Source organism: Hydractinia symbiolongicarpus, chromosome 8 (genome assembly GCF_029227915.1).
Source record: "Hydractinia symbiolongicarpus strain clone_291-10 chromosome 8, HSymV2.1, whole genome shotgun sequence".
Classification (NCBI taxonomy): domain Eukaryota; kingdom Metazoa; phylum Cnidaria; class Hydrozoa; order Anthoathecata; family Hydractiniidae; genus Hydractinia; species Hydractinia symbiolongicarpus.
In genome coordinates this window covers 4,287,466-4,314,065 of record NC_079882.1, presented here as the reverse complement: position 1 = coordinate 4,314,065, position 26,600 = coordinate 4,287,466, and the positions used below count along the sequence as shown (strand labels likewise).

Here is a 26,600-nt window from a genome sequence, read left to right as displayed (position 1 = left end):
AACATAACTCACTTGGATTGATTGAAGTGTCAATTTGAATATTTTGATTACGCATGACCCAACCTCGTCCCCAGGGCATCTTGTATCTTTTTTGACCCTGGTTTATTAAACTAGAAAAGTAGCTGTTGAAATATTTCCATGTAAGCAGTATTACTTTATGATGTCTTATTGTGTACTCTAATTGATTAGTAATGCTTTTTATTAAAATTTTCACTTTGAAAACAACATGATACTGATACAGCTCCTCCGCCATTTTAATACGAACAGCTTCCTCCTGTTCGTCACAGACTCGCCGCCTCGCTAAAATGTTTTGTATGACGCAATAACTATGTGACATATCCGCGCCAATCATGTTTCATATCGGACCAGCCTCCTCCAGGGCCATGTTCATATCGCCGTCCCAGGGTCAGAAAAGATACAAGATGCCCTGGGGACGAGGTTGCGCATGACCAAGAATATTTTTTGTTACTTAGACTTACTTGAAATTCGTCAACAGCGACTGCTTTTTAAGCTTTTCCTGGGTTTGAGCAAAACCATTTTGTGGACAAGTATGAAAAGGTTAGGAGCATGTAATTTATGTCATGTAAACTACCTTAAGTGTTGTTACAACCAACCGATGGGGTTTATTTCACACGAAGTCAAAAACAAATAAGAAAAAAAAACACATCAAATGGAAATAAATACATTTTTATTTTTAAAAAATAAATAGATTTTAAAGTAAACAGGTAAATAGGTTTTCCGTAGAAAAGACGAACCGACCTACTTAAAATCTAAAATCGAATTATCTTGTCTGGCGAAGAAATAGAGATGTTCCAAAAGAAATAGTAACCCGAATAAAAAAATAAAAAGATGGCACTGCAGTGGCATATAATTCAGAAAATAGCGCGCATTCGAATGGTGAAAAAACTTTATAAAAATTCTAAAATATCCTTGAAATATTTTAACAAGAAAATTAATGTTTTGAGCTTTAGCCTAAAAGTATAATTTTAACACCCTCACACAGGTCGATCAAGATTAATATGGTAGAGACTTCTGCAGCGTTAGAGTCAATTTAGGGGATTAAAATCTCAATATTTTCTTTTAGCGCATCAGCCTTATGGAGCCTTATAAAGTTATTAAATGTTCTTGATGAACTACAAAACAAGCTGATATTCTTCAGCGACACTGAGACTCAGTTAAAGGCGTGAAAACTGAATGTGCTAAGCAACAATAGCAATAAAAAAATTAAATAAAAAATTCACGAAAATACTAATTGTGTCGACTTATGTTCGTTTAGCTACTTCATATATTTTTATACAACATTAAAAACAAATTAAAAACCAAAATGGTATCAAGTATCACAGAAAAAACTCAAGATGACCATAAAAAACTATCCCGTTTGTTTAAAAAATTCACGATGATGATATAAAATTTGTTCAGCAAAATACCCATACTGCTCCAATACAAATTTACTAAACTTTTTGTTAAACATTAAGCGTTCAAAAGTTCGTATATAAATCCCATATAAATTTGGATATAAATAAAAAAAACCCAGAGATGTTTGAAACTTACAAAAAGATATAAATTCTATCAAATGTTTACTAAAAGAAGAATAAAAAAAACTTTTTTTCTGCACAGAGTTATCGAGCAATAAAAAAGATGGCATCCAAAGACTGCTAGTGTCCTCGTAGTCAGAAAATATCAGAAAATATTTAAATCTATATACAAATAATATTTATTCTGTACAGTACAATTTTAAATCGTCTACGCCTTGCCTACGCCCCAAATACTTTTTTGATGGTATAACCCTAAAAAATATAACAGTAAAAATTTACCTTCGTGAAACGTAATGAAAGTAAAATTTGATTGGAAGAATTGACTAATTAACAATACTGAATGCAGATTTTATTTCTTACGTAGTGGCATAAATTTGTATCCATTTTCACGTAATGGCAATGTATATCATTTTAAGGTTAAATTCCTTGCTCTTGGTAAAATTCAAGGTTTTAGATAAAATATAAATTAGTACGAACAAGGTATTTGTCATTCCCCGTAATGGAAAATCATTTATAAGAAAACATCAAAACTTACCGGCATTGAATACAAAAACAGTCCCAGTATCAACAACAGTAACGAAATCACCATCAATTTCATGATTAACCATTTATATGGCTCCCATATCAGGTACCTTAGCATAGTCAATGGACCCATGAAAGAGAAGAAGCTGTCGTTCGGACGACTAAAATAAAAAAAATAAAAGCAAATAAAAGAGGGAAAACAATTTTCATAATTATTTTTATAATGTTGTTTCCATTATTGTCGTCATCATACTGTAGTTCTGATACTGTCGTTATCATACTGCCATTCACCTACTGTCGTTCTCATACTGTCGTTCTCATACTGTCGTTATCAACAAACGTTACCACGTTGTCATACGCTACCAATACTTTAGAGAGTAAAAAATGAAGGAAAAAATTACAAAAAATAAAAAAAAAGTCTACTTTGGTTTCTCCAATGGCTGTGGTTCTTCTCTTTTCTTTCCAGCGGGAGCAGCTTCAGCATCTTCTTTTGTCAGCAACTCAATTTCAACATCTACTTTTCCCTAGTAAAACGATAGAGATTATATCACGATATAAGCAAATAACTGGGTACAGGCAAACGCGAGTCTTGTTTGATGTAGTTATGCTGGAAAACCAAGTTGCACATTCCGTGCGGGACTCTCACAGTGGTGTGCTTTTTTGCGTATAATGTCTTTTTTAAGATATGTCCTGTACCTTCAGTTTAAATAAAAACACAGTTTACAACCTGTTGTTACACTGTCAAAGCAAAAATCAACAATTTTTTTTTATTTTATGGAAAAAGTTCCTGTGAAATTTTTAAAAATTAATTAAGCAACACTGGGTTTAGCGCTTAGTACACGTGTGCAAATTACTTACAACGTTGCATTGTTTAAAGCGTAATTTTAAAAAGACAACTTTTCCCGCAACCTTAGTTAAATGAAAACTTCAAGCACAACCTGTTCAAACTTTTACCACGCAGAAATAATTAATTTTCAGCAAAAAAGCCCAAAACAGTTAATGCCTGGTCACGCTTTTACATTTTTATTTTTTTCGTCAGGAAAAGAGTTATGATATAAAATATAACCATTTTAGACCTGAATTATTGTGCCAATAAACATATGCTAAGGACATTCGACAAAAAGCGATACACAAATTTAATGAAAGTGAAGTTTATAAAATCGTAATGTGTAGTTGTCATAGTAATCATACTTACGGCCAGTATTGGATCTGGATCATCGTCATCTTCCGGGTTTACTTGAAATGGCCACCAGCCTCTACATTTTTTAATCTTGAATATAGAAGCAGTTGGTTTACCAGGTTCTAACATCTCCAGGTCACACGATTTTGCTGTTTTAGCAGGAGATGGCAGCTTCGTAAGGGAGAGAATAGCGTCACCTGCAATGAAGATGTTTAAAAGGGCTGACAAGATCTTTTTATTACGCAATTTACATATAGTTGTTTTTGCTAACTACAGGCTGGCCACTTCTTAAACTAAGGAGTTTTGTATGAATATTCGAAAACTTTTCTGATCCTTTTTCCGTTGGGCAATAAAACCTAGGTATTTCAATGAGATTAAAAAAGTGACTAGCTTTAATAAACTTGGTGGCTAAAAAAACCAAAAAACAAATTTGCAAAAGTTTCGAAAGTTTCACCCATTTTTATAGCTTTTTATTTTCCAGTAACAGAGGTTTTAATTAGTAGTGGTCATGTGTTGGTTAAAGGTATAACTACACCCTGAAGATCTTTTTATATACTTCAAAGTTGACCTGCATTGCTACTTTCATTTGAAAAAAAATTGCAAATTTTATTTTATTATTATTATTATTACTTTTTTTTTAAAGTGCTTGAATTCTTTTCTCCGATTTAAGTAGTTTCGAGTTTAGAAACTTTCGCGCTAGGAACATTTTGTATTTTATACAGCGACACTTCAGTAATTGAAAGAAATTCGTAGCAAGACTCACTCACCGATGAAATCGTCAGACGAAAACAGATCTGCGTCCCATACTTGCAGGTACAGCAAAGGTTTGTGCTTCTCTTCTGTTAAATCAACAGAAAATATACTGGCTTTCTTAAACGTGACTATCTTTTCTTCTGCTTTGTGAAATTTAAACGGGAACACAAATCGCCAGTTAAACATTGCAGAACCGTCATATGATCTAAATTGCACAGAAAGTTCGGATTTACCAAAACACTGAATCAAATGTCAGGAAATTTGGAAAGAATCATTTCCTAAAATGTTTCTCTTTTTTTTAAAAAAACAAAACTTTTCTTTATACTTTCGCGTAAAAGTAAGCGTTATCAACAAATTAAAAACATCTAATTTGCGAATGTTTCATCCAAATGTTTCGACATTTTTACAATTTGCGATCGTTACTAAGTTCCTCGAAAATTATCGAAAAAGAGTGAATTAAAAACGACTATGAACAGCCATCATACCTGTAATGGACATCTGTCTCTTGCATGTCTTCTCTGTTTCCCTCAAGCCAACCTTTGATGAACTGATCGCTACTTGCTTCTCCAGTAATGATATTTGTTTCGTCAGGCAAAACATCTTCTGTGTTCCACACAACAATACGCAGTTCATATTCGACCGGTTTACGAACTTCTATGTTCACAGGCGGACCGGGCATGGTTAAATCCATCGGAAACATATCAATCCACATCTGAACTTTGCCCTGTCATTCAAAAATTTAAATAAAAATGGGAGTTAGAAAAAAGTGTCGTCACATAAAACACTTTAAGCAATAAAATGCGATAATTGTTTTTTTTAATTTCAACTAAAAGGGTGACAATTACCATCTCAATGTCTGGTTTTTCAGAATTAAATAACGACCTCGTTTCCACGTATTCTGGCACAAGATGGAAACCTTTTGGAGCAAGATCTTGAAAATTATGAAGAGCTTCTAAAGCCACTGGCTCATCAGACTCTTTCTCTTTTCCTGCAAAATAAAATAAAACTACACATTATCTAAATTTTAGCTGGAACAAAACTCGTGTACATGAATAGTATAGCGAAACATAATAGACATATATTTAAATCGAAATTACAAACCTTTTTCGTCGATAATAACAGCATCTGCAGTATATATCTTTCCACCAACATTACACGTACCCTCGTTGAAGTAAGGTCCATCAATACCATACTCCTTGCAAAGTTTTGTTAATATGGATGCAGGTCTTTGAGGGTCTCTCCATTTCGCATAACCATGACTACAATATATAAAAATGTTCTTTACTTAAACGAAGGGGGGGACATGGCAGAAAAATAAGAAAAGACATGGGACGGTGATCTTTCAGGAATAGGGCGCGGTCATTAAAATAATCTACAATTAAATGTGTGATATACTTAAAAAATTTAACTTATTCTCGGGAAGAAAATTAATAAAGCAAACAAAACCACTTACGTAACGTAATTCTTTTGTATACCACATGAAGGTCGATGTTTACTGTAGAACAAATTCTCAATATCCACCTCTGTTTCACCAATCAGATCATCCCCGCTTAACATATCCCAATCGAAGACTTGTATCTTCACCATGTTGTCAAATGGTATCACAGCCTCAAACTCAAAACACCTATTAGACGAATTTTTTATTTTTTATGAACGTTTAACCTTGTTAAAATACAGCAAACACGTTTTACAATCCAAATTTAGCCGGTTTCACTAGTAATAATTGATTTTTGCTGCAATTTTGAAACAAAAAGACATTTTTTTTTTTAATCATTGTTTAAAGACATTTTTTTAAAAGACAGGTTTTTTGAAAATATCTTTGGTTTCTGGTTTTTAAGTTGACTTCCTCGAACAATAAACTGTTACAAAAAATAAGGAAGATAGCGTTAATTCGAAACATCTTCAATACAAAAAGTTAAAACAGAACAACAAAAATTCGGGACATTCCTTAATGCAAACACAACTTTAAAAAAATTATTTTTTTAAAAATGAATTTAAATCAACTTTTTTAACAGTACAGGATTTCTACCTGGGCAAAAAAATTCATAAAGATTACCTTCCAAACTCTGGAGATAGTTGTTTAGAGACGTATTTATCCTTATCCTTGTACACCTTCTTTCCGAGACTGCATATCAAATAAGGATCAGCCTGTGGCGTAAAAAATATTGATAGTAAATCAGCTAAAAAAACGAGCTTGATCTTCGCAATACAGATTTGATAACAGTTAGAAAATATGGAATGCTTCCTGCATTACACATTGTTGTAAAATGAAAAGTTTCGAAAAACAGTACTAAATTTCGTAGTTTCGCAATTTCAGTAAAATAATAATCTTAACAAAGTGTTGTAAGAAATACAAAAAACATTAGAATTACAAGAATAGAATTTGAAGGGCGTTAGACAATTCGTGAAAACATAACAGCATACTTCCTTATGTCTATAAAATCCAGCATTGAAATGAAACTCTTTAATGCTTGAGTATCAATTATATGTATGTAGAAGAATTATCTCATATAATATATTTATAGTGTTAAATTTGTACTCACTTTTCCATTGGGATCCATAGGGTGCAAGTTCAAGCACTAAAATTATAATAAGCAGAAGAAATAGAAAAAAAATAAGATAAATAATGAAAAAATTAAACAATGAAATGGAAAAGGCAAACACCAGTATCAAACATATACTCACCCTGACCACATAGACTCGCACCAACACGTTTAAAGGTTCATTTGATGGAAGTTTGTAATATGTACCCATTTCATCTTCGGTGTCAAAACCATGGGGTAGTGGGTACTCCCATACTCGAATGTTGCCCTGGGTAATACAAAGCACAGTTTAGCTTAATCACAGAGAAGTGGTATATTGTTTAGCTGCATTCTGGTATATCGTAAGCTGGTTAGTTCATACTCGAAGTGAGAGCAAGACGTAACTGATGTTTTATATTTCAGTAAGGTCGTCAACAACATAGACCTAACTCATGTTCTATATTTTAGTAAGGTTTGCTTTCACAAGATACTTAGCATGCAGAGAAAAGTTACCTTAAACTTTCCAGAAAACCTTCTAACTTCGTCATCTTCATCATCTGTCTTCTTTCCACGCAGCAAATTAAAAGATTGCATGAAATCAGTAAAACCGTTAAATTCGGGTATATTTTCCAGCTCGTCCATGTAGATCTAAGAGGGATTAATAGGAATGTTCAATCTGTTTGAAGTGTTTATCTAATGTGCCCGTTGAGAAAATTGAGTTCAGCGTCGTCATTAAGGTAGTGTGCACTGTTAAATTTTTTCTTTCTTTTTTTTAACATATGATGTGCTTGCTAATAAATTCCACGAAGAAAAGGTACAGAGAACACTGAATTGTTGTTGACATTGGTGTACATATAGATTTATGATTCATCGGAAATTAGACAAAGCAATCATATTACTTACTGTGATTCTGGGAATTTTTGCTCGGTCAGCTTGCTCGGCATCTTGCGGACCCTTTCCCAATTTTCCAAGTTTCAGTTTTTTCTTTTTCGGCTTGTCATCTTCCATGTCTCGCAAAGTTTCATAAAATCTCGTCCACCAATCGAGTACCTCCTCCTCCTCCTGAGCTCCCTCTCCTTTTTTCTTCTTCTTAAGTGACTAAACAAAACTCTTACACGTTATTTTCACTGATTATTTCAAGGACAGAATAACAAATACTTCAATCCAGGGAGTTAAAACATTGTAAACACAACAAGTTGGTTCCTTCATGCATTCACAATGGAATGTCTGCAAAGTTTAATAACATATGTAATAGCTATTTTAACTTATTCTAAGTTATTTTGTTATCGTGTTTTTTCCAAAATGGTATTTTAAAGCATCTTTTTAAACTAAACTTGCCACATCCGTCGCTATCTTTTAATATACCTAATTAATAAAAGTATTTACACCTAATTAATAAAATTATCAAATTCATATTACCCCTCCTTCCCGTGGGGTGTTCTCAGGCGTTTCCATCTCAACTGCCATATCAGCCTGTGCTTCTGCTTTTGCTTTCTTTTTAGGATCTAAAACAAAGCAAAAATATTATTTATTTACAATAATGTAGCCTTCACGACCTCTTTAGTGTCGATATTTTAATCAACGAAGATCTTTCAGATGTGACGTAGTAAATGAAAACTTTTGTGTTTAATTGAATTCAATTTTCTAAAATCGTGAGAGCATGCAAACTGCTCAACTAGACAACTACAAATCACAAAACTACACTTACCTTCTGGCTCTTCTGGTGGTCGACGAGGTTCAAATAATTTTGGGTCCATAAAAAATCTGTGTAGCGTGTCGATGACGTGAGTACCACACAAGACTTGACGTCCAAACGCGCGACAATCGTTTATATGTATAGTCATCGGTGGCAAATACTTCTCATTTTCTGGAAGGTACTATAAGGAAAAAACATGACAGTAAAAAGTATAGAATCAGTATTCTTTCTTCACTAGTTTACAATCAATAATGACTCATAGGTTTACTCGACCTCCAAAAAAGAATAAACAAACAATTAATTCATACTCACAACATCAAAGATATCAACGCTATCTTCAAAGTTTGGATTCTTCTTGGCATTCTTGACTACAACAGACTTCACTACCTCCTCTTCCTCTCCTGTTTGTTTCGTCACTTTGTAACAACAATCAAGTTGCGCTTGAGGACGGTTTACTGACATAAACTGCACCTTCTTAATTTCACGAACGCCCCAGAACATCACCTAAAAAGTAACGGTTAAATTTAAATGTCTCAAAATGCAGTTTGTAATAATACATTTCAACTCTTGATTGGGAAAGCAAAATAAAAATGGGGATACGTTTTTGAGTTGGACAAATTGTTTTTACCTCAATCCTGTGTTTTTGCATTTTAGGTCGAATATCCTCAGGGACACTCATAATCATGCCAGCTCCTGAACGCTCCTCAGGTTCTGGATCAGTTGGTAGCTCAGTAAATAAATCATCAGAAACCTATAATTGTTAACATGACAAGTAAGGTAAGTGTTTTTATACTATCTCTTATGTAAAACTGGAAGATTGAAAGTAGAAAAAAAAATAAATGAAAAAAAGTTAACCTGTAGCAATTCAAAAGCACCAAGCAGTTCGCCAGCTCTCATCTCACCGCGGTAGATGGGAAACCATTGAAGCACTGGTGGGAAAAAAGGCTTCTCGTATACTTCTTCAGCAAGTTTTACCACTGGTTTGGCTAAGGCTCTTCCAATAAACTCTTCAGAACCCTTAAAAAAAGATTTATTATCATAAAAATATAGTATTGAATTAGTTTCATCTATCATCAGAAGATTTATTTCTCCATTAAGGTTAATTGACCATATATTTACCCCAGCATCCTTGTCAAATATCTCGAGCACAATGACGGGAGGATTCACAACAAATTCTTGAACATCACCCCACAATTCAATGTCTACATATTTCAACATGCAATCCCAAGTAGGACTTCTTGTTTCCCAAATAACATGCGTGTCTTGAGGCTTGTATGTGACAACACATCTACAGAATGCGTCTGAAGAGAAATACCCAGAAAATGAAATAAATGTCATAGAAAATGAAGTACGTGACACAGAGAATGAAATAAATGACACAGAAAATGAAGTAAATGACACAGAAAATGAAGTAAATGACACAGAAAATGAAGTAAATGAAACAGAAAAGGAAACAGCAATATTTTGGATGTATGGTTGTATAAACCCACCTGAAAGACCACTGTCATCACTTCCAATCAAGCTTCTTGCTTGATACAAATGAGCACGGACAATAAACTTCTGTTTTTCTAAAGGACAAAATAAAAAAAATAGTTGGTACGCATTAGCTGTTCTATAAAAATGAAAATATCAAATTTTCTAATGAATATTATTTTTTCTTGACATAGGCTTTTTTCTATATGTACACGTTTTGCTATAACGCACACCTGTATAACGAAGAAAGGTTGGAGGTACAGCTAATGTTGATAGTGCGTCTTCATCCTGAAAAAAAAATACAGAAGTGTTTGACTTGGTGGCTGCTTTACTGCAAGTAGTAACATAACAAACTGAACATACTGTTTCAAAACCACTTGGAGCATCTTTCAGGTATTCAGATTTATTTTTCAATAACCCTAACCAGAATCGTGCTTCAATTTTTGCTTGTATCGCCCAACCATTTTCACCATGACCCATTTTTCCTGGTAGCTAAATTTAATATTTAAAGTATTTTTTAATAACTATGAGAAACACATTGCGTGGCAGATATTTGAACAGTAATTGTGTGAAAAAAAGTGTTAGATGTGATGTAACATGCATACATTTCTTTATTCTATTTCAAGGAATTTAAAATCACATCCAAACAGTCAATTTTATAAAGGGTAATTTATGCGTACCAAAACCTAAAGTGATACCCCATCTTTACCTTTAATCTCCTTAGTGGTTACTGCCCAAAATTATTTTAAATGAATAAACTAAGACACCCCTGTCTTTTTACCTCTAAATAACCCTGTCCTTTTTTACAACACTTATTTATAACCTTGATCAAATTATTGTGATTCAAAACATGATGATGCACAGAGTTCTAATTTCACAGATAGAAAAAGTTGATATTTAAATTTTGGAAGAAATAAACGTTTACTACGTAAAGTGATGTTGTTTTACAGAAATATGCTGTTTCGCAAAAAGTACTTTAAAATCTGAAAAAAGGGTCATCAAAGTTCTTGCATTTACTTACCCGTAGAAAAATAGTCTGCACCCGTCCACAATTTAAGCCTCGCTCAGAGTCAACTTTTGAATATAAGATTTCTTCAGCTGGAATTCTTGTGTATGCAACTCTCTTGCTATTACTGATCATCCAAACAAAAATATCAGGTAAGCCATGTTGAGGCTAAAATATACATATACCTCATTGCTTTTAAATAATTTCTCTAACATTTAGAGGATTTATTAAAACCACGCAGTTTGAACATTGTTTCAAAATAATCAAAAATTTCATTTAGTCCCATTTAAAAATATGTTAAGATCATGCTTAATTGTAAGCAGGTTATATAGTCTCCCAAAAAATGTTTTAAGGAAAGACTAAATTAAAACCATATTAAAAATAATTTTTATGACACTAATAAAACCCCTTTTTAAGCAGCTTTGCCAATTATTAAATACGCTGAAATAGACTTCTTTCCTCCCTTTTATATAGATAGAACTATTCTGAAAAAGGTGACAAAGATATACCTCCTTTATGATAGCTCTTATCTTACGCAGAAGTGAATGTGCATGTTTAACTTTCTGCTGCATATCATCATCACTAGCGCACTTTTCAGCTATACTTGCCGCTTCTATTGAAACACTTTTCTAAAATAAAAATGACATATCACAATACTCTCGATATAAAAAGACTGTTGCTTCACAAAATACTTTTAAAATGTTATATTTGAGGGACTTACGACTTCAACAGTGCACATTTTTACTCTCTCTTTATCAAGTTTATTCTTTCCAAGATGTGTTGCAGTCTTTTTTCCATCTGCTAGTTCAATGTATAAACTAATCAACATAGAAAAAGGAAACATAGCAATGTGAATTTAAAACTACGTTTAAAGACACAGAATGTTAACATTTCTGCACAAATGTTTAGATGAACATCATAAAAATGTCATCCTTAGCTATGTATAGAAGGAAGAATAAATAAAATTTAAAAAAGTTTTTTTTTTGAATCCAAAATAATTTAAAGATAACATAAGTTCTGAAAGAAGGTCAGTGATTTACCTGCAATGGTGAACAATATCACCCATCACTTTCTTTAACAATTTATTGGTGCGGGGTAGGCCAATTCTTATTCGTTCGTCCAACTCCTCCAAATTCTCTTCCTATTTGGTCATACGAGGTTAGGTGCAGCTCTTTTTAAATAAACCAAGAATAAAAAATAAATATAAGAGCAAAATACATACCAAAATGTTGTATATTTTATTCAGCAGTACTGAATTATAATGTCGGCGACGTTGATCTTCAAATGGAAACTTGATGTGCGTGCAAGGTTTGTCGCTTCCAAACGGCACGTGAAAATATTTCTTCTCTGGAGCAACTGGCTTTATTGGTGGTGTTAGAGAATGAATAAAGACCTTCTCTTGTTGGTAAATTTCATCTTCATCAATTGATTCAATTGAATCGATATCCTGATCTTTTTTATTCTTTGCTTGCTTCTTCTCTTCTTTCACAGCATCTTTCATTAAGAATCCATACTCGCCTAAAAAAATTAGGCCTAAATTAAACTAGGAAGGTTAATTTAAAGAAAAACTGCTAAAATTTTAATATGTTAAGGCTGCCAATTATATAAAATCGTTCTTTTATATATATATATATAAAAATTTTCAAAGTTTATCAAAAATAACAATCTGACCAACGCAAACACCCCTTGACTAAAAATTCTATTAAAAATGAAAAAGCATACCAATTGTTACTTCAAACTGAATTGGTTTATCACCAATTTTTCTTGGAATCATGCTAGCTTCGTAAAATGTTGAAAACAACTGATACACCTCATCCCTTCCTAATACTTTCTGTAAACAAATGTAAAAAACTTTAAAATTTATACAGAAGTTAAATCTATATTACAACATGTAGTTGGTGCAGACTTTAATGTGTTTTTGTTTTTCGTTAGCCTAAATAATTTGTGTTTAATGTTGGTTGACAAAGTAGAGAGTCAAACTAGTGCAATTTATTCCTGCCTTGCAAGAAAACACATAACAGCCTTATTTAATGCATAAAAATACTATTTTTTAAAAAACACATTTTCATAGGTTTTCGCAATAAAATAAGGCACAAAGATCAAATTGTTATGAAAAAAAGGTATCCATCCAATACCTAATTACCGACATGAATGTCTACCAGCAAGTGTTACAAAATATTCTAAAGAATTAATTATACCCTACACAGACATAAAGGAAATTCTTACAGGGGGTAGTGGATCACAATCTTCTACAGATACCAGTCCAGTGTCATCAGGTTCTGCTTCCAAGCAATCCAACCATATTAACACGCGTCCTCTATAAGCAATTCCTTCACCCTAAGAAAAATTTTTTTAACACTGTGTAGGTTGTTTTCACAAAATTCTAAATGATTGATGATTTTATGAACTAACCAGTCCATTGCTAAGATCCACATGCTCATCTGACAGTCCATAATCTCTTGTCGATCCATATAGGTTAACCCAACACGGTCCAAACATTGGCATAAAACCTACAAAGCCATAAATAATAAAATATATAAGTGCAAATGGCTCTTAAAACTATTACTTGTATCTTTCAAGGAACAATAAACAATTCACCTCCTTTATTTTGTTGGCCTTTGTTTGAAATTTCATCGAGATCAATGAAATGCGTTCCAATAACTTCATTAGAAGTGACATCACTAAAACCCAATAGTATATACAGCAATTATTTCACTCAAAAAAAAGAGATCATTAGAAAATATGCAGATTTACAGCATGCTTACAAACAGACCTCATGTGCTTTTTGAAATACTAGTCAAAACAGCATATTTAAGTACTAATCACTAAGTCCGTGCAAAGCAGAAGAACAGTGGATAAGATCTGTTGTTAAAATTTGATGCAAAAATTTTTTTCAGAAATTTCTTTGACTGTTGCCTCTGTCATGTAGAGCTTGAAATGCTGATCAAGAAAATGTATGAATAAAATATTCATATGCTTTTGATGAACAGTTGAAGAGATATTGGGGTCCAAAACTTTTTGAGGATGTCATTGACATAACGTCAACAAATAGCTGATTTGTTGACAAAAAAATGAGAAAGAACAACTTCCCTTTTGCAACAATTATCGACACAGTGTTTTATTATATAGATATAAATGTGAATGATACATATTAAATTCTTCTCAACTTACAGCACGACAAACAACAAGAACAATTCATTCTAACCTATCCTTCAATTGTAGTTTTATTCTTTTGCAAAGTGGTGGAAACTGAAAGAACAATAAAATAAAATGTAGGAGCAGGTCAACAGGTATGTTATAGATAATACGAAATAAAAACTTACAAACTCAGTAAACGTGATGAGCTGATTAAACTCTGGATTGTATGTATTCTTTTGAACCTCAGTTTTTGCCTGAAATGAAAAATAAACTTATTAAATATGATCTCCAGTAAATTAATTAAAAGTAGAAAAAAAACAAAAAAAACATCAACTTATTTATATTAATATTATTAATTGATAATAATTACAGTTATGCCAGCAAATGTTACTTCAACAAATGGATCTGCCATATCATGCATCTAAAAATAGCATACACATTGAAAAACTACAATACTAAAAACAATTGCACTATTTTATTATATTTCATGAGTTTACAAAATTTCGAGCTTGTATGCAATAAGGCTAAAAGATTCTTTTAAAATTATTACCTTTTTAGTAAAAGCTTTTTTCATATTAGCCATCAGAGTGGTATTCACTAAAAACAACAACCTTAAGTTATACATTTGTTTTCAACATTTTCTATACTCAAATCACCACAATGATCATGCTATTAACTTGTGTAAAAACCAAATTATTAATGCAGCAAGATTTTGAAGAATCACCCACTATAATAAAAACCATACTTTGCCTGTTACATGAGAACATTCTGTGTTACGAATGCACAAAATATTTCCTGCAAAGATAGCTAATACAGTATAATTTTTATATACTGCATTAGTATATTTGATTTTTCATGGGCGAAAATATAGTAGACGCTAATTATTTCACATAACAAAATATTTTAACAACAAAGAAGGCGACTTTTATAAGAAATAAAAACTACAGTAATATTTTTCTGTAGTTTTTATAGAAGGTTAACAGGAATAATCATAAAATAGGTAGCCTACTTTTATGTAACAAAATACTGTAATATTCTACAGTTCCCTATTATCAACATTCTAGAATTATAATGTATTCATGTTAAAAAGGGAGATTTTACTTTGAGGTATTCCAGCAGCTGCATAGATTTTAAGTTGATATTGATAGACAGGTCGATATGGATTGATTTTTGGTGGTAAAATCAGATTCCTGTAAACACAGAAAAACCCGAAGCATTACATTAAAAAAACTTTAAAGATAGTAACATACTTATAAAAAAAGGCATTATTTACATTAAATCTTCTAACAAAAATTACCACTATTCTTCATTAGCAAAACTACATGTAAACTTGCATGTTAGCTTTCCTTGTTGTAAAGATTAATTGGGACTGCAAAATTAATTAAATTATTTCTAGGAAACAATTATTTTAACAAACATACTGGTCGATTTCTGGATCTTCTTTTCTTGGTGGAGGGTCCTGGAAAAAAAAATCAAAAAAAAAATTGTTTGAGAAACAATACAAATATCTGTTCAGTATTGTGGATTACAATAATGTATACCTTAACAACATCACCTTTTCCAAAAACTTGGAGATCCAAACGCAGATAACCCTAAAGATGAATTAAGGTGGTATAACAAGAATTATAAGTTAAATATAATAGCATAAACTTATATATGTTTTTCTATACATGATTATCCTTTTTATTATCCAAAAATTTCAGAAAACAAATTTTTCACAAATACTCATTTCCAAAAAGTGCATTTCACATTTGTGTTGATAGTTTTCCTGGCTACTATTTGAAGAGAATACCATATCGAAAGGAATACTTTGCTTTCAAAAGTGCACAGTATTTGACCATTTTAAGCAATTTTTAAAAAGATGCTATCCAAACATTAATTCTTTTTAACTTTTTAATATTGCGGCTTTTATCCAAGTTTTGACTTGATTTTCTTAAAACTATTTGTTGGTTTATTTTACAATGAACGAAGCAATCCACCAATAGAGAATAATCACATGTTACATGGCATTAGTTAAATCTATTGACACTACTTAATTGACACTTCATTTCACCAACAAAAAATACCATACAAAGTTAACCAAAAACTTACTTTTATTTCTGTTGTTGAACCATCTAATAATGGTGCCCACTTGCTGAAAAATGAATGATCTAAACAAAAATAAAAGCAAAAGATAAAGGTACTTTTTAAGTAGGAATACAACATGTTTTAAAAATAATCTTTAAATTAGTTTAGCATTTCCCACTTATTATGTCAGTAAAAAGTGAAGTAGACTTTTCAACATGTATAAACTCAAACAAAAGGTTTTAATTAAATTAAAATGCTCATACAAAATATACGTTAATGTTGAATATTTATTTACCTGGTTGACTATAAATGTACCACAGATCACACTACAAAAAATAAAATAAAAAATAAAAATATAGTTATGATTTTTTGTATTTCGAAAAATTTAAATAAAGAATTGAATTAATGCAAGAATAGAAACTATTTGATCGATTCCCTTTAAATTCAACAAATTGGTTCTGATTTGCAAAGTAAAACTTCTAAAATATCCATTTTATACTTTTGCTACACGTTTTTTTAAACATAAATAAAATAAACAGTGAGGGATAAGATTTGGTTCAAGACTAAAAAAATACAATTAAGCAGGCTGTAAAATTTCGAAAGTTAAGCAACCATGGACCTTATATGTAAAGTTAAATTCTTGTAAAATCTCTATAATAATAAGCCAGTTCCGTGTGTCTGTAACAGGCAAAGTTGATATCGTCATTTTCCTTTGATGTTGCCGAAATCCTCTTTGATGTTGCCGAAAAAATTTTGTCCATTTTGCTAGCGGGTTTACTTTGTTTACGTCACGTGATGAAAACGACTCAATTTGATTTGCTGAAATAAATTTAACGGCTAACTTTTACCGCTTTTTTAAAAAAACAACCTAGCCACCATATTTGTTTATGTTTTTGTTGCATAATTAATGTATCCCCTGGCGCGTAACTAATGTGTTTGTCCTAAAAATTCAAAATGCTACATAAAGCTGTTAGCTGACTAACAAACGGAAAACTTTGGTTTGTTGAACTTACTGTAATGTTATTATTTTTACATTACTATTGTTTCTCTTTATATGTGTTTTACTAAGCATAAATAGCTAGCTTTAGTTTTAGCTAAATGTTCCCAGTTTAAGTATATTTAACTGGGGGTGTCTTAGCTACTGTTAGCTAGCTAATGTTATAGCCTCCAGATCCTACTCTTCCCATATCCCCCCCATGGCTAGCCCTAACCTATGACTTATGTTGTTATTCCTCTTTTTTAATTATCTATAGCTAGCTACCTTAGTTTCCAAACCTTTCTTCTTTTATGAGCACGAATTATGATGTAACAAGCTAGCTAGCTACCTACAAAATCTTTCAAAGACTTGAACTTTTGCAGGATAGTAGGATGTATTTTTTTGAGAGTATAATTATTTTCACATTTCCTGTAAACTTAACAAGGGGACCCAAGCAATATGACAAGTGGAATAATTTTTTTCAGAATTTAAAGCGTGTGTGTTAAGTTATTTTTATTGTTTTGTTTCTGACATCCTGTTAAACTTTTGTCAGCCTACATGTAAAATACCAGGTTATTGTTACAGGGTTTTGTAGACATTTGATTGGCAATTTACGTGGGTTTATGACTTTATTTTAATTTATGAGAGGATGGTATGGGTGTCAGTTCATATTGTTTGTGTTGCAAAATGCTGTTTTTTGATATTTTGTGTAAACTTTTGTGGAAATAGACCACATGCAATATATATACTGAAAGAACAAATCTTTGTAGAATCAAACTTCACTGTAAGCTGTTATAAAGCTGATGTCCTTATCGGTAAAAATAACAGCCATAGTTTACTAATTAAGAAAACGATAAAACGAGTTTGAAAGTTAAAAAGTAATTATTTATTAAGCTTTTCGTACACTAAGTACATCTTCAGACTATATAAACAACTTTGTCTTTATATTTCGTATACTATACCAAATGTTTGCTGATGATAAAAAAATTACTTAATGTTCTGATTGAAACTGTTTTTGTTTTTTATATTTTGTAATCTAAACGCGAGGACTGTATGCACTGAAATGACTGTTTTTTTTAAAATTTTGATGTGTTTCATAACCTTTTTGTGGAAGATTAATGGGTAATGGCAATATACGACATGCTGAATGAACTTATTTTTGTTGATTTAGATGTGTTTCTCAAAAACCGATCTGTTTTACATTTTGTGTAAACTTTTGTTTATGAACCGTATATATACAATGTTTGTTGATTCAAGTTTATTCTTTGCTTATTGATTTTTTGACATTTAGGTTTAAAATTGTTGGTAAAGGGCAGTATGGATCATCATACTAAAAAATAATTTTTTTTGTTCTGAATTGGTTGATTTTTACATTTTGTGTAAATTTTTCTATAGATTTAAATTTGATGTTTTCCAAACTATGGCTTTTTCATATTTTTGTATAATATTTAAAATGTGTAAAGAACTTATTTTTGTTGATTTGTGCTAACTCTTGCAGGCCTCCTTTTTGACATTTCAGAATAAAATACTGAGGGTTTTCAACATAATCACTTATAAGATATACATATTTGAGATGCGTTATTTCTAACATTGTTATTATCCGTGTTGTGACTGTCGGTGTTGTAACTGTCGGTGTTTTACTGTCGGTTTTGTGGGTGTTGTGAGTGTTGATGTTGTGAGTGTCATTGTTGTAACTTTTTACCAACTAGATTTTGCACCTTGCAAGCTGTTTTTTTTTATTTTGTGTAAGATTTGTGTGGAGGATTTAATGCGATTTGACATTTGAGATTTGGTGTAAGATTTTAAGAACATTTTTTTTTTGTATATGCACTGCTGACGTCAGCAAAACATCTATATAAAGCAACCTATTTTTTCATTGACCTTTTGCCTAAGTGGATTTTTCCACAGGCCTTATCGACTAGTTTATATATTATTACACTTAGCAAGCAGCAATCAAAAATTTGCCCTAGCAACCAAATGAAGTTACTTATAAAAAAACTTTATTGGTTAAGTTATATGTCAATTTTGATAAAAAAAATAAATAAAAATAAATAAATTAACTCTTAAATCATTTCGTATTTTTATCAAAAATAATTGCACTTCATTAAAATCTGATTTGTAGATTCATGCTGAATTTTTTTTGGACATTAAATTTCAAAGTTCTGTCAGCTTGCTAATTTTTTTTAATTAATCGGAATACAGTGGAATACATTGGTCAGATTGTTTCCTAGAAAGTAAGATTTACATTTTTTTAAAGTTCAAAGAAAGTAAAAGTAAGGCATAAGCCAACTACACTTACACAGTCTAATCCTTACCTTAAACATGCCAATTAATGAGCCATCAGATATTATGGACCGTCCAGTAAAAACCTAACATAAAACCATTAACACTGTAGTCAGATTTATTTTCATATTGTTAGAACTATGTGGGCAACCACAGTGAGCTGCTTAAACACAAACTAGGTGAATAGAATATTTTCTCTCTTCTTTAACATATATACAACATCATTAATTTCTGCCTAACACAGTACACAAAATAGCTGTTTATACAAATAGATTTTTTTAAAATAAACAAGAAGACTTTTGTCTAAAACATCTGTGCAACAGAACACAATATTTTCCAAGTCAACTTTAAGCTTGCTCTCGATGATTATAGTTTGTCTTCTTGTTAGAACTTCCTTCACATATCTGAAATAAGTTAAATCTTGCTGCATGCTTCTAAATTCTTGAGTGTATTTAGCTTTTCAAAAACACCCATTTTCAAATAATTAAAAACTGAAATAATATGTGTTCCAGAACATGGCTAAATTAAACTAACCTGTGTAATCACATTGAATAAACTACTCTACATACCTCTAATGTCAAAATGGTATCTAAAATTTCTTGCTCAGGGCATTTGTAGTCAAATAAGAATAACTAAAAACAAAAAACAACAGAAAAGGTGAAAAATTGATTTGCTGTAATAACTCTTTTGTGAGGTGAGGTTGGGTTACGTTGTGATAAATTCTTACTTCATCCCATTCTGGATTGTTTGTTTGTTTCTTAACTGTTGTGGTTTTCTTTTGTTCGCCAACTGCAATGCATACAACTGGATCCAGTGAAACACCTGCAAGGTCTTTTGCCTCAATTACTCTGATTTGCACCTACAAAGTGGAAATAACTGTGAAAAAATTATCAACCTCAGCTAAAATATCTTATATAGTAGGTATTTTTGTTGAAACCTAATTTTCCAATATATGTGTATGCTGGATGCAATACAAACTCCTTACCATCCAATCAGAGAAATGTGAATTTATAATTGGTGGATGTCTTATCTTTGGATGATAAATTCTAAAAAAACGTTTGTCACAACAACTTATTGCATATACGTTATTTCTATTATCAGGTTCACAAATTTTAAATTCACAGTAAACTTAGGTCTAGGTTTTTTGGTAAAATCCATGCTCCTAATTGTTGCTGACATCAGCATGACAATTTCTAAGACTTTGTGGGCCATGGCGTTGATATTTCCTTGTGCCAAAAAATGCGGCATGATTAAAACACTTTTTACTAGGTTCATATGTGTGCAAAAGTAGCCATTTTACAGCCTGTCGGCTCCAAAGCATTTTGTCCATATTTAAAAATGACGAAAAAACTTTCTTCATCTCAAGTATTTTCAAGATTATAGCTTTGTTTTAGAAGTAAGACTTTTGTGAGAATTTTGTAATCTTACATGTGAGCTGACAAAGGCTTGTTTGTAATTTTGTGATCTTGTATGTGACTGGAGCTTTTCCAGCAAAAATAGCGTGTTTATAGTCATTTTGGTGATTCTTTGAATTGTGGAATACAATTCGCAAAACAAAGCCAGGTGTCAAAAAAGTTCAAAATTGCAGCAGAATTAAGTTTTTAACTCATGTATAATGTTTTAGTTAAAGTTTAACTTATAGCAGTTTGTGAAAAATACAATAAAATCGTACACATCAAAACATTATAACCAAAAAAATATGAATATATTAAAAATATATATATACTGATAACTTACTCTTTATCTTGTAACAAATCCACTTCTTCAGTATGCTGTGTACGTGTTAAACCAGTGGCTGTTGACATCATGCTTTTACCAGCTAGTGACTTCTTCTCTGACCTTGCATCATAATCATAAAGTTGTCCCCCTGGTTCTGGCTTTGTGTAAGCAACTTCCATATGCACCTCAGTCTATGGGAAAAATAATTTGATTTGGATAGGTAATGAAAATGCACATTAAACCTTAAATTGATGCTTAGTATAAGTGGCAATGGGGGGGGGGGGTAGGGTTAAAAAAGAATTACAAATGAAATTTTAGGACTTTTTCAGAAAAGAAAACATGTTCTGTTGAAAAAATTGCTTTTAGGCATTGTACCATTTGTTTTAAATCAGCTGTAAGAAGAAACTCAATTAAATAATTATAGAACAAGGGTGGGTAAAATGTCAATTTCACCTGTGGCATAAAAGTTGAAATTTGGCAGTCACATGATAATTCATTTTAAATTCTACTATCATTAGGTTACAGCTAATGAAGAAACAGTTGTCATCAATAATAATAAGTATTAAAATGAGCAAAAGTGGGCACTGAAAATGCTTTTTGCCTCAGAAATAACAGGAGATATATGACAAAGTTATTCTCACTCTTAAGATGTTATGTTTTGAATCAATCATGTTGTCAACAACTTCCGCACTTCCTCCATCTGCAATCACAGCAAGTGATAAACGGTATGCACCAACAAGTCTGAAAGAAAAAGTAGTATTTTTTGTCAATGTATCACCATCCAACAAATCAAAAAACCCACAAATCGAAGATAAAAATGAGTTTATAAAAACTGTAGTAAAAATCTTCCATCTATGAATTCTCAGATAAAAAAATAGGATAATTTCTGAGGAAAGTTTACTTAGACTCAAATAAAGTTTGAAGATATAATGGTGGGCTTGTATGTTTATAGGCTGCCTTTTTTAGTCCAATAGAAAATCTAAAAAATAATATATATACCTGTCTTGGAATATTTTGTTTCTGTTGTAAAGCCGGACCTCAAGCCACTCATCCTTATCCAGGGGAGTTTCCAATGGCCAATAGAATTCCTAAAAAAGTTCTTGTGAATTTAGAATTAACTTGATTCTAATTGTTTTGAATAAGTAAAGAAGAACAAACCTCATTGAAAAATGCTTCACCGGAACATGCAGGTAATACATTTGATGTGGCTGGCACTCCTATAAAATAAAAGCAAAATTCCAGATGCAATAATGGAAATTTTTGCACGTAAAACTTATATTTATGTTGTTCATGTTTATATACACCATACAAATTTTCAACACATTTTGAAAATGAATACTGCACATGGAAACTTTGCTGTATTGCACATTGAAAACAGCAAAATAAACTATTCGCTGTAAAATTGTGGCTTATAGAAAATTTTAAAAGTTAATCGGAATCAATAGCACCAACTATGTTACTTCATTATCTCTTAATTATCATAGGCATATGGAGAAAAGTTACATCACTAGATGCAAAATTTATTTAATTTAACAGTGGTACAATTCTTGAGTGTCATGGTTCTTGCATTCAACCAAAATGTGGATGACAAAAATTTTTTACAAAATGTGGTTTCATTTTTGAGTGCAAACATAAATTCTGTTTAGCCTGGATTGGTTTTTCCAAGTTAAAGGAAAAAAGGGTGTCAACTAAATTAAAATGTTTCAGTGCGGAAAAAAATGGTTCTTGGTACTTTGATCAAGCTGTACAAAATTTCATCAAATTTAAAGATATTGGGCATTAAAATCCTAAGCATTCCTTATGATTTTAAATAACAATGATGATATTGATGAGGTAGATATCATGCACGTTCTATTGTCAAGAGAAAAAAAGTTTAACACATTAGTGCATGTTTGCCACACATCCAATGGAGCACCCTTTTAAACCAGCAATACACAATATTTGATTGGGTAGCCATGTAAAATATGCACATCATATCTATCTCTACAAAATAGCTAAATTAGTTGTAGCTAAATCAGTTGAGCACAGGTGTAAAACGCTACCTACATTTAAAGGTTTAAATTTAACACAGACCAAAAATGTCTTTGCTTTAACTTTATCTAGGTAATCATAACTACGTAATCATGAATGGCGTGCGATCGCACGTGCACGCCTCAGCAAACGCCATGTGAAAATCAGACGTGCTCTTTATCACACGCCTTGTTCTACTTCGTACACACGCCAAGCAGAACTGAGGTATTTTAGAGTAATCCCTTACCCAAACTTTACCCACATAATTGTTCTTTCGTGTTAAAATGTATCTCTAAAATGTATTTCTATTAAATACGCACCTTCATTAAAATTGCTGACGTGAGATACATTTCAAATGCTTGCGTCGGCATTGCGTTGACAATATTTTTTTTGTTTTTAAGCTGGCAAAAAATTTCGTCATTAACCTTGTATTGATCTCCTCAAGACAATGACAAATGGAAATGAAGTACAAGTCCTATAGACCTACCTTTCTGATGGTGTACTTCTTAAAATAATAGTTATGTCCCAACTAGCTTTATGTTTTAAGATAAACTGATTAGGAAGTAAGTTGTACGCATGCTATTTACGAACTAAAGTTTGGGGCATCATTAAGTTGAATATCGCAGAAGTCGCCATTCACATGCTTCAAAAATACTTGTCACAGGCACAGTTCAATGCAAAGCAAAACTGTACAGGAGACTCAATTGTTAGAGCCTTCGCAGAACATCTCCTCCCACAAAACCGAGGGCAGGGCTGACTTATTGCCTGATGTGCCGTGTGGGAGACAGAACGATTATTAGTACTAAACATATTTGATTTTTCCCCCTTTTAAAAAGATTTTTTAAACTTTATTGAACATGTTTTTTCTTTGGAATTACATCATAAGAACATTCGTCTGAAAGCTGTTTTAGGTACAGGACACCTAACCTCTCCCATGTTCTGGTTATATTTAACTTGCATGGGTGCGCACTTTTCTCGCAGTATTCTCTGTGACGATGAAGGTCGGACTGACTTGTGGCATGATTCCAAATGATGTCCGTCTTTCGTTTGAGTCTCAGTGTAATGCACTAGCCAAGCAAAAGAGTGTCAGCATGAAGGAAAGCGGCTGACTTTAATGTTCTCTATACCTTACGTTCTTCATAATAACACCATTCATTTAAATTTAACAACAAAAGTATGTCTACAATTTTTTTGCTGACGCAACTACGGCATCTTTGTATTTACGTCAGCAATTACATCGGCAGTGCCGAAAGCAGATGCTAATTTTAAGAGCTTAATAAATCATTGATACAAAGTTTTGATACAAATTATACAAATTACGTACGGAAATTTTGAGACGGCCCTTTAATAAAGATGCAAATACATTCAATTACTCAGTAGCCCTGCCACAAACCACACTTTTCAAATGTGTTATCCGCACCTCAAATTATGAAAACTGATAAACACTCTCCTCAATTAAGGCAAGACGCGTGAAATTCATCATGCACCTATGACAATCAAGGCGAGTGAAATATCATTCAGCTGCTAAAATTCATATGACCAGGACTGGGCTTGTAAACATCTTGTTGCTGAAATAAATAAGTCAATAAACGAAAAAGAAGCAAATAAAAAGTAAAAACAATGCTTCAAAAACTCTGTGCTGCCGCTCTCCTGAATGTCATAAAATCATAAGCTAGGCATGCGATACTGATCGCACGCCTGCATTAGTGTAGGCATACGTACCACCGCACATGGGTGCAAATATTCATGACCAAGACTGCATAACAGTGTGTAACCTATCACATTATCGGTAGGCAACAATAACACATCCTAAAAATATGCTAGATCTAATTAAATTATAAGTTGTAGCTAGTGAGAGCAAGATTCTGGTGCAAGTATATATAGGGTATAATAGGTATATATTTAGCTACTGCATAACTTTAATAAATTATTCTGCATTTATATGTAGCTCAAAGATTAAAATGTGCTAGACAATTTATGAATCTTACAGCTAAACCAAACACAGTTAGTTTGGGATAATATGTATCAGAAAGTTGTCTTAAATATTGAAAATATGTCATTACTTCCACCAACTTTACGTTTTGAAAAATGAAGTATGGAATTCAAAATCAAACTGTGAGATAGACGTCAATATCTCACGTTTCAGGTATGCTACCCCCCCTTTATGGGTCAGCAATAATTATGTCTCTTGTTTCCTCTCCACACAATAAAAAGATGATGAAGTTAGCTAGTTGCCATCTCCATTTTTTATTAATTATAAGCTGTGAGTCTGTGGAAAATTTACTTGGCGCAAAAGTTGAACATCAAATAGATAAAATCATTGCTATATTTCAGGATTTTTTTTAATTTTATGAATGATTTTCGAGCCTGGTAAGAGAATTGGGGTAGGGAGTAAAATGAATTTCACCAACAAAAAGTGTCAAACATATATTTTGTCAATGGTCCTTTTTATGAAGGGATCAAACTCGTGACCTTTCAGACGTGAGTTAAGTGCTCTGTCAACTGAGGTACTGATCCTTAAATAATTAAAGCTGAAGCAAATGTTACTTCATGGTTGTAAAAAGGTGAACTCTAAACCACTAAAACAGAATGCATTAGGATACCTAGCTATACCTACAGAACAAAGAACAAGGATAAAAAAAACTACCTCGAAATATAAGTGTGCAAAACCTGTCTCCTTTTCCCTTTAAGCCACCTATAAACCTTAATTTTACGTCCAAAGACATCTTTCCGCAGTTAGAGCAAGTGGTTTGTTATTCTTTGAGATTCATGTCACTGTTGATCCACCATTTTTACTTAGAAGGTGCGCAAGTAATAACACGGACTATAAAATATATATTCATGCTCTGCATTTTTGCTTTAGTGCCCGATTGAAATAATTTTACACGACTCTTGATATTAGTAAAGTTATTGTGATTTTGGAAATTACAAGTTAAAAGTTACGATAATTGATTTTATTTTACTGGAATTCGATAATTTGTTTATTACTGCTTATCACAGGTACTAAATAAATACGCACAAATCATCACAAACATAAAATACAGACCACATCTGGTCCGGAAAATTACATATGCATGCCGAGTTATCCTCGGCAAATGAGCAGTTATGTCATGCAGGAGTGGTTTTTCTTTATCCTTGATATCCAAGGCAACGTAGTTTATGCATATCGATTAAAAAAATAATTCAAGCCTGCGACAATAACATTTAGTTGTGGTAATTACTAGATACCGTTGCTATAGAAAAAAATAAGAACATTAAACTTCAACGAAATCTCTTGACGTTCTTATTATTTTAATTTTTCATCATTTTTTAAATAGAAAGCCTAGGCATGGAATATCACCAATTCGTTCTAATTTTTGGTAAGCGTGCCAATTAGATAAAATGGCGCTAATACGCGACATGCCCTATTTCTTTGTCGTAGGCTGGAAATTACAAAATCTCTGAAAAAAGTTTACACTAAAAATGTTTACAGGTCCGAAAAAGAGTTTCTTTTCTCATAATTTTATATTTATCACAGCCCTTGAAAACATATTTTGAACCTACCTCGGCAATACGCAGTGCATAACACATCATGTTTTCCTTTCAGTTCTGTAAATGCTATGACGCGAACATCCAACGACATATTTTTCAAGTACCAACAAACATCTGCGTGGATGAACTTTTTACTTCGTTAAATCACTTTGCACTTTTTTTTTACTCTAGATTTGCACGCAGAAAGAT

The 26,600-nt window shown here is 32.1% G+C and overlaps 1 protein-coding gene across 2 annotated transcripts; it reads right to left on the bottom strand.

Annotated features, from left to right (window-relative positions):
- Positions 1-671: 671 nt before the first annotated feature.
- Positions 672-26,590, bottom strand: LOC130654128 (otoferlin-like). 2 transcript variants are annotated; one of them, XM_057456661.1, is made up of 50 exons: positions 26,424-26,590; positions 22,029-22,087; positions 21,870-21,958; positions 21,512-21,611; positions 20,889-21,061; positions 20,137-20,197; positions 19,879-20,010; positions 19,721-19,783; positions 19,184-19,237; positions 16,188-16,218; positions 15,917-15,975; positions 15,367-15,417; positions 15,247-15,284; positions 14,927-15,015; positions 14,376-14,422; positions 14,196-14,246; positions 14,011-14,079; positions 13,893-13,936; positions 13,286-13,368; positions 13,100-13,197; positions 12,914-13,024; positions 12,410-12,518; positions 11,910-12,205; positions 11,728-11,828; positions 11,409-11,505; positions 11,197-11,316; positions 10,703-10,855; positions 10,045-10,173; positions 9,915-9,969; positions 9,699-9,776; positions 9,328-9,509; positions 9,064-9,225; positions 8,837-8,959; positions 8,521-8,712; positions 8,221-8,389; positions 7,932-8,017; positions 7,416-7,610; positions 7,026-7,160; positions 6,676-6,801; positions 6,534-6,569; positions 6,047-6,138; positions 5,444-5,614; positions 5,092-5,249; positions 4,836-4,978; positions 4,476-4,714; positions 4,005-4,195; positions 3,253-3,434; positions 2,481-2,581; positions 2,071-2,218; positions 672-1,787 (listed from the first exon to the last, which is right to left on the bottom strand). In XM_057456661.1, exons 1-50 carry the CDS (start codon positions 26,500-26,502, stop codon positions 1,755-1,757), a joined length of 5,583 nt encoding a protein of 1,860 aa, XP_057312644.1. In that variant the 5' UTR covers positions 26,503-26,590; the 3' UTR covers positions 672-1,754. The 2 variants fall into 2 exon arrangements, with proteins under 2 accessions (XP_057312644.1, XP_057312643.1); XM_057456660.1 differs by lacking the exon at positions 26,424-26,590 and adding an exon at positions 25,528-25,700.
- Positions 26,591-26,600: the final 10 nt, after the last annotated feature.

Excerpts from the sequence above, each read along its gene's own strand:
- LOC130654128 (XM_057456661.1), bottom strand. The coding sequence starts at position 26,502 with ATGTCGTTGGATGTTCGCGTCATAGCATTTACAGAACTGAAAGGAAAA. Across the intron at positions 15,016-15,246 it reads GAAGATCCAGAAATCGACCA|GAATCTGATTTTACCACCAA; the intron begins GTATGTTTGTTA and ends CTGTGTTTACAG. Across the intron at positions 6,139-6,533 it reads CTATGGATCCCAATGGAAAA|GCTGATCCTTATTTGATATG; the intron begins GTGAGTACAAAT and ends TTTACGCCACAG.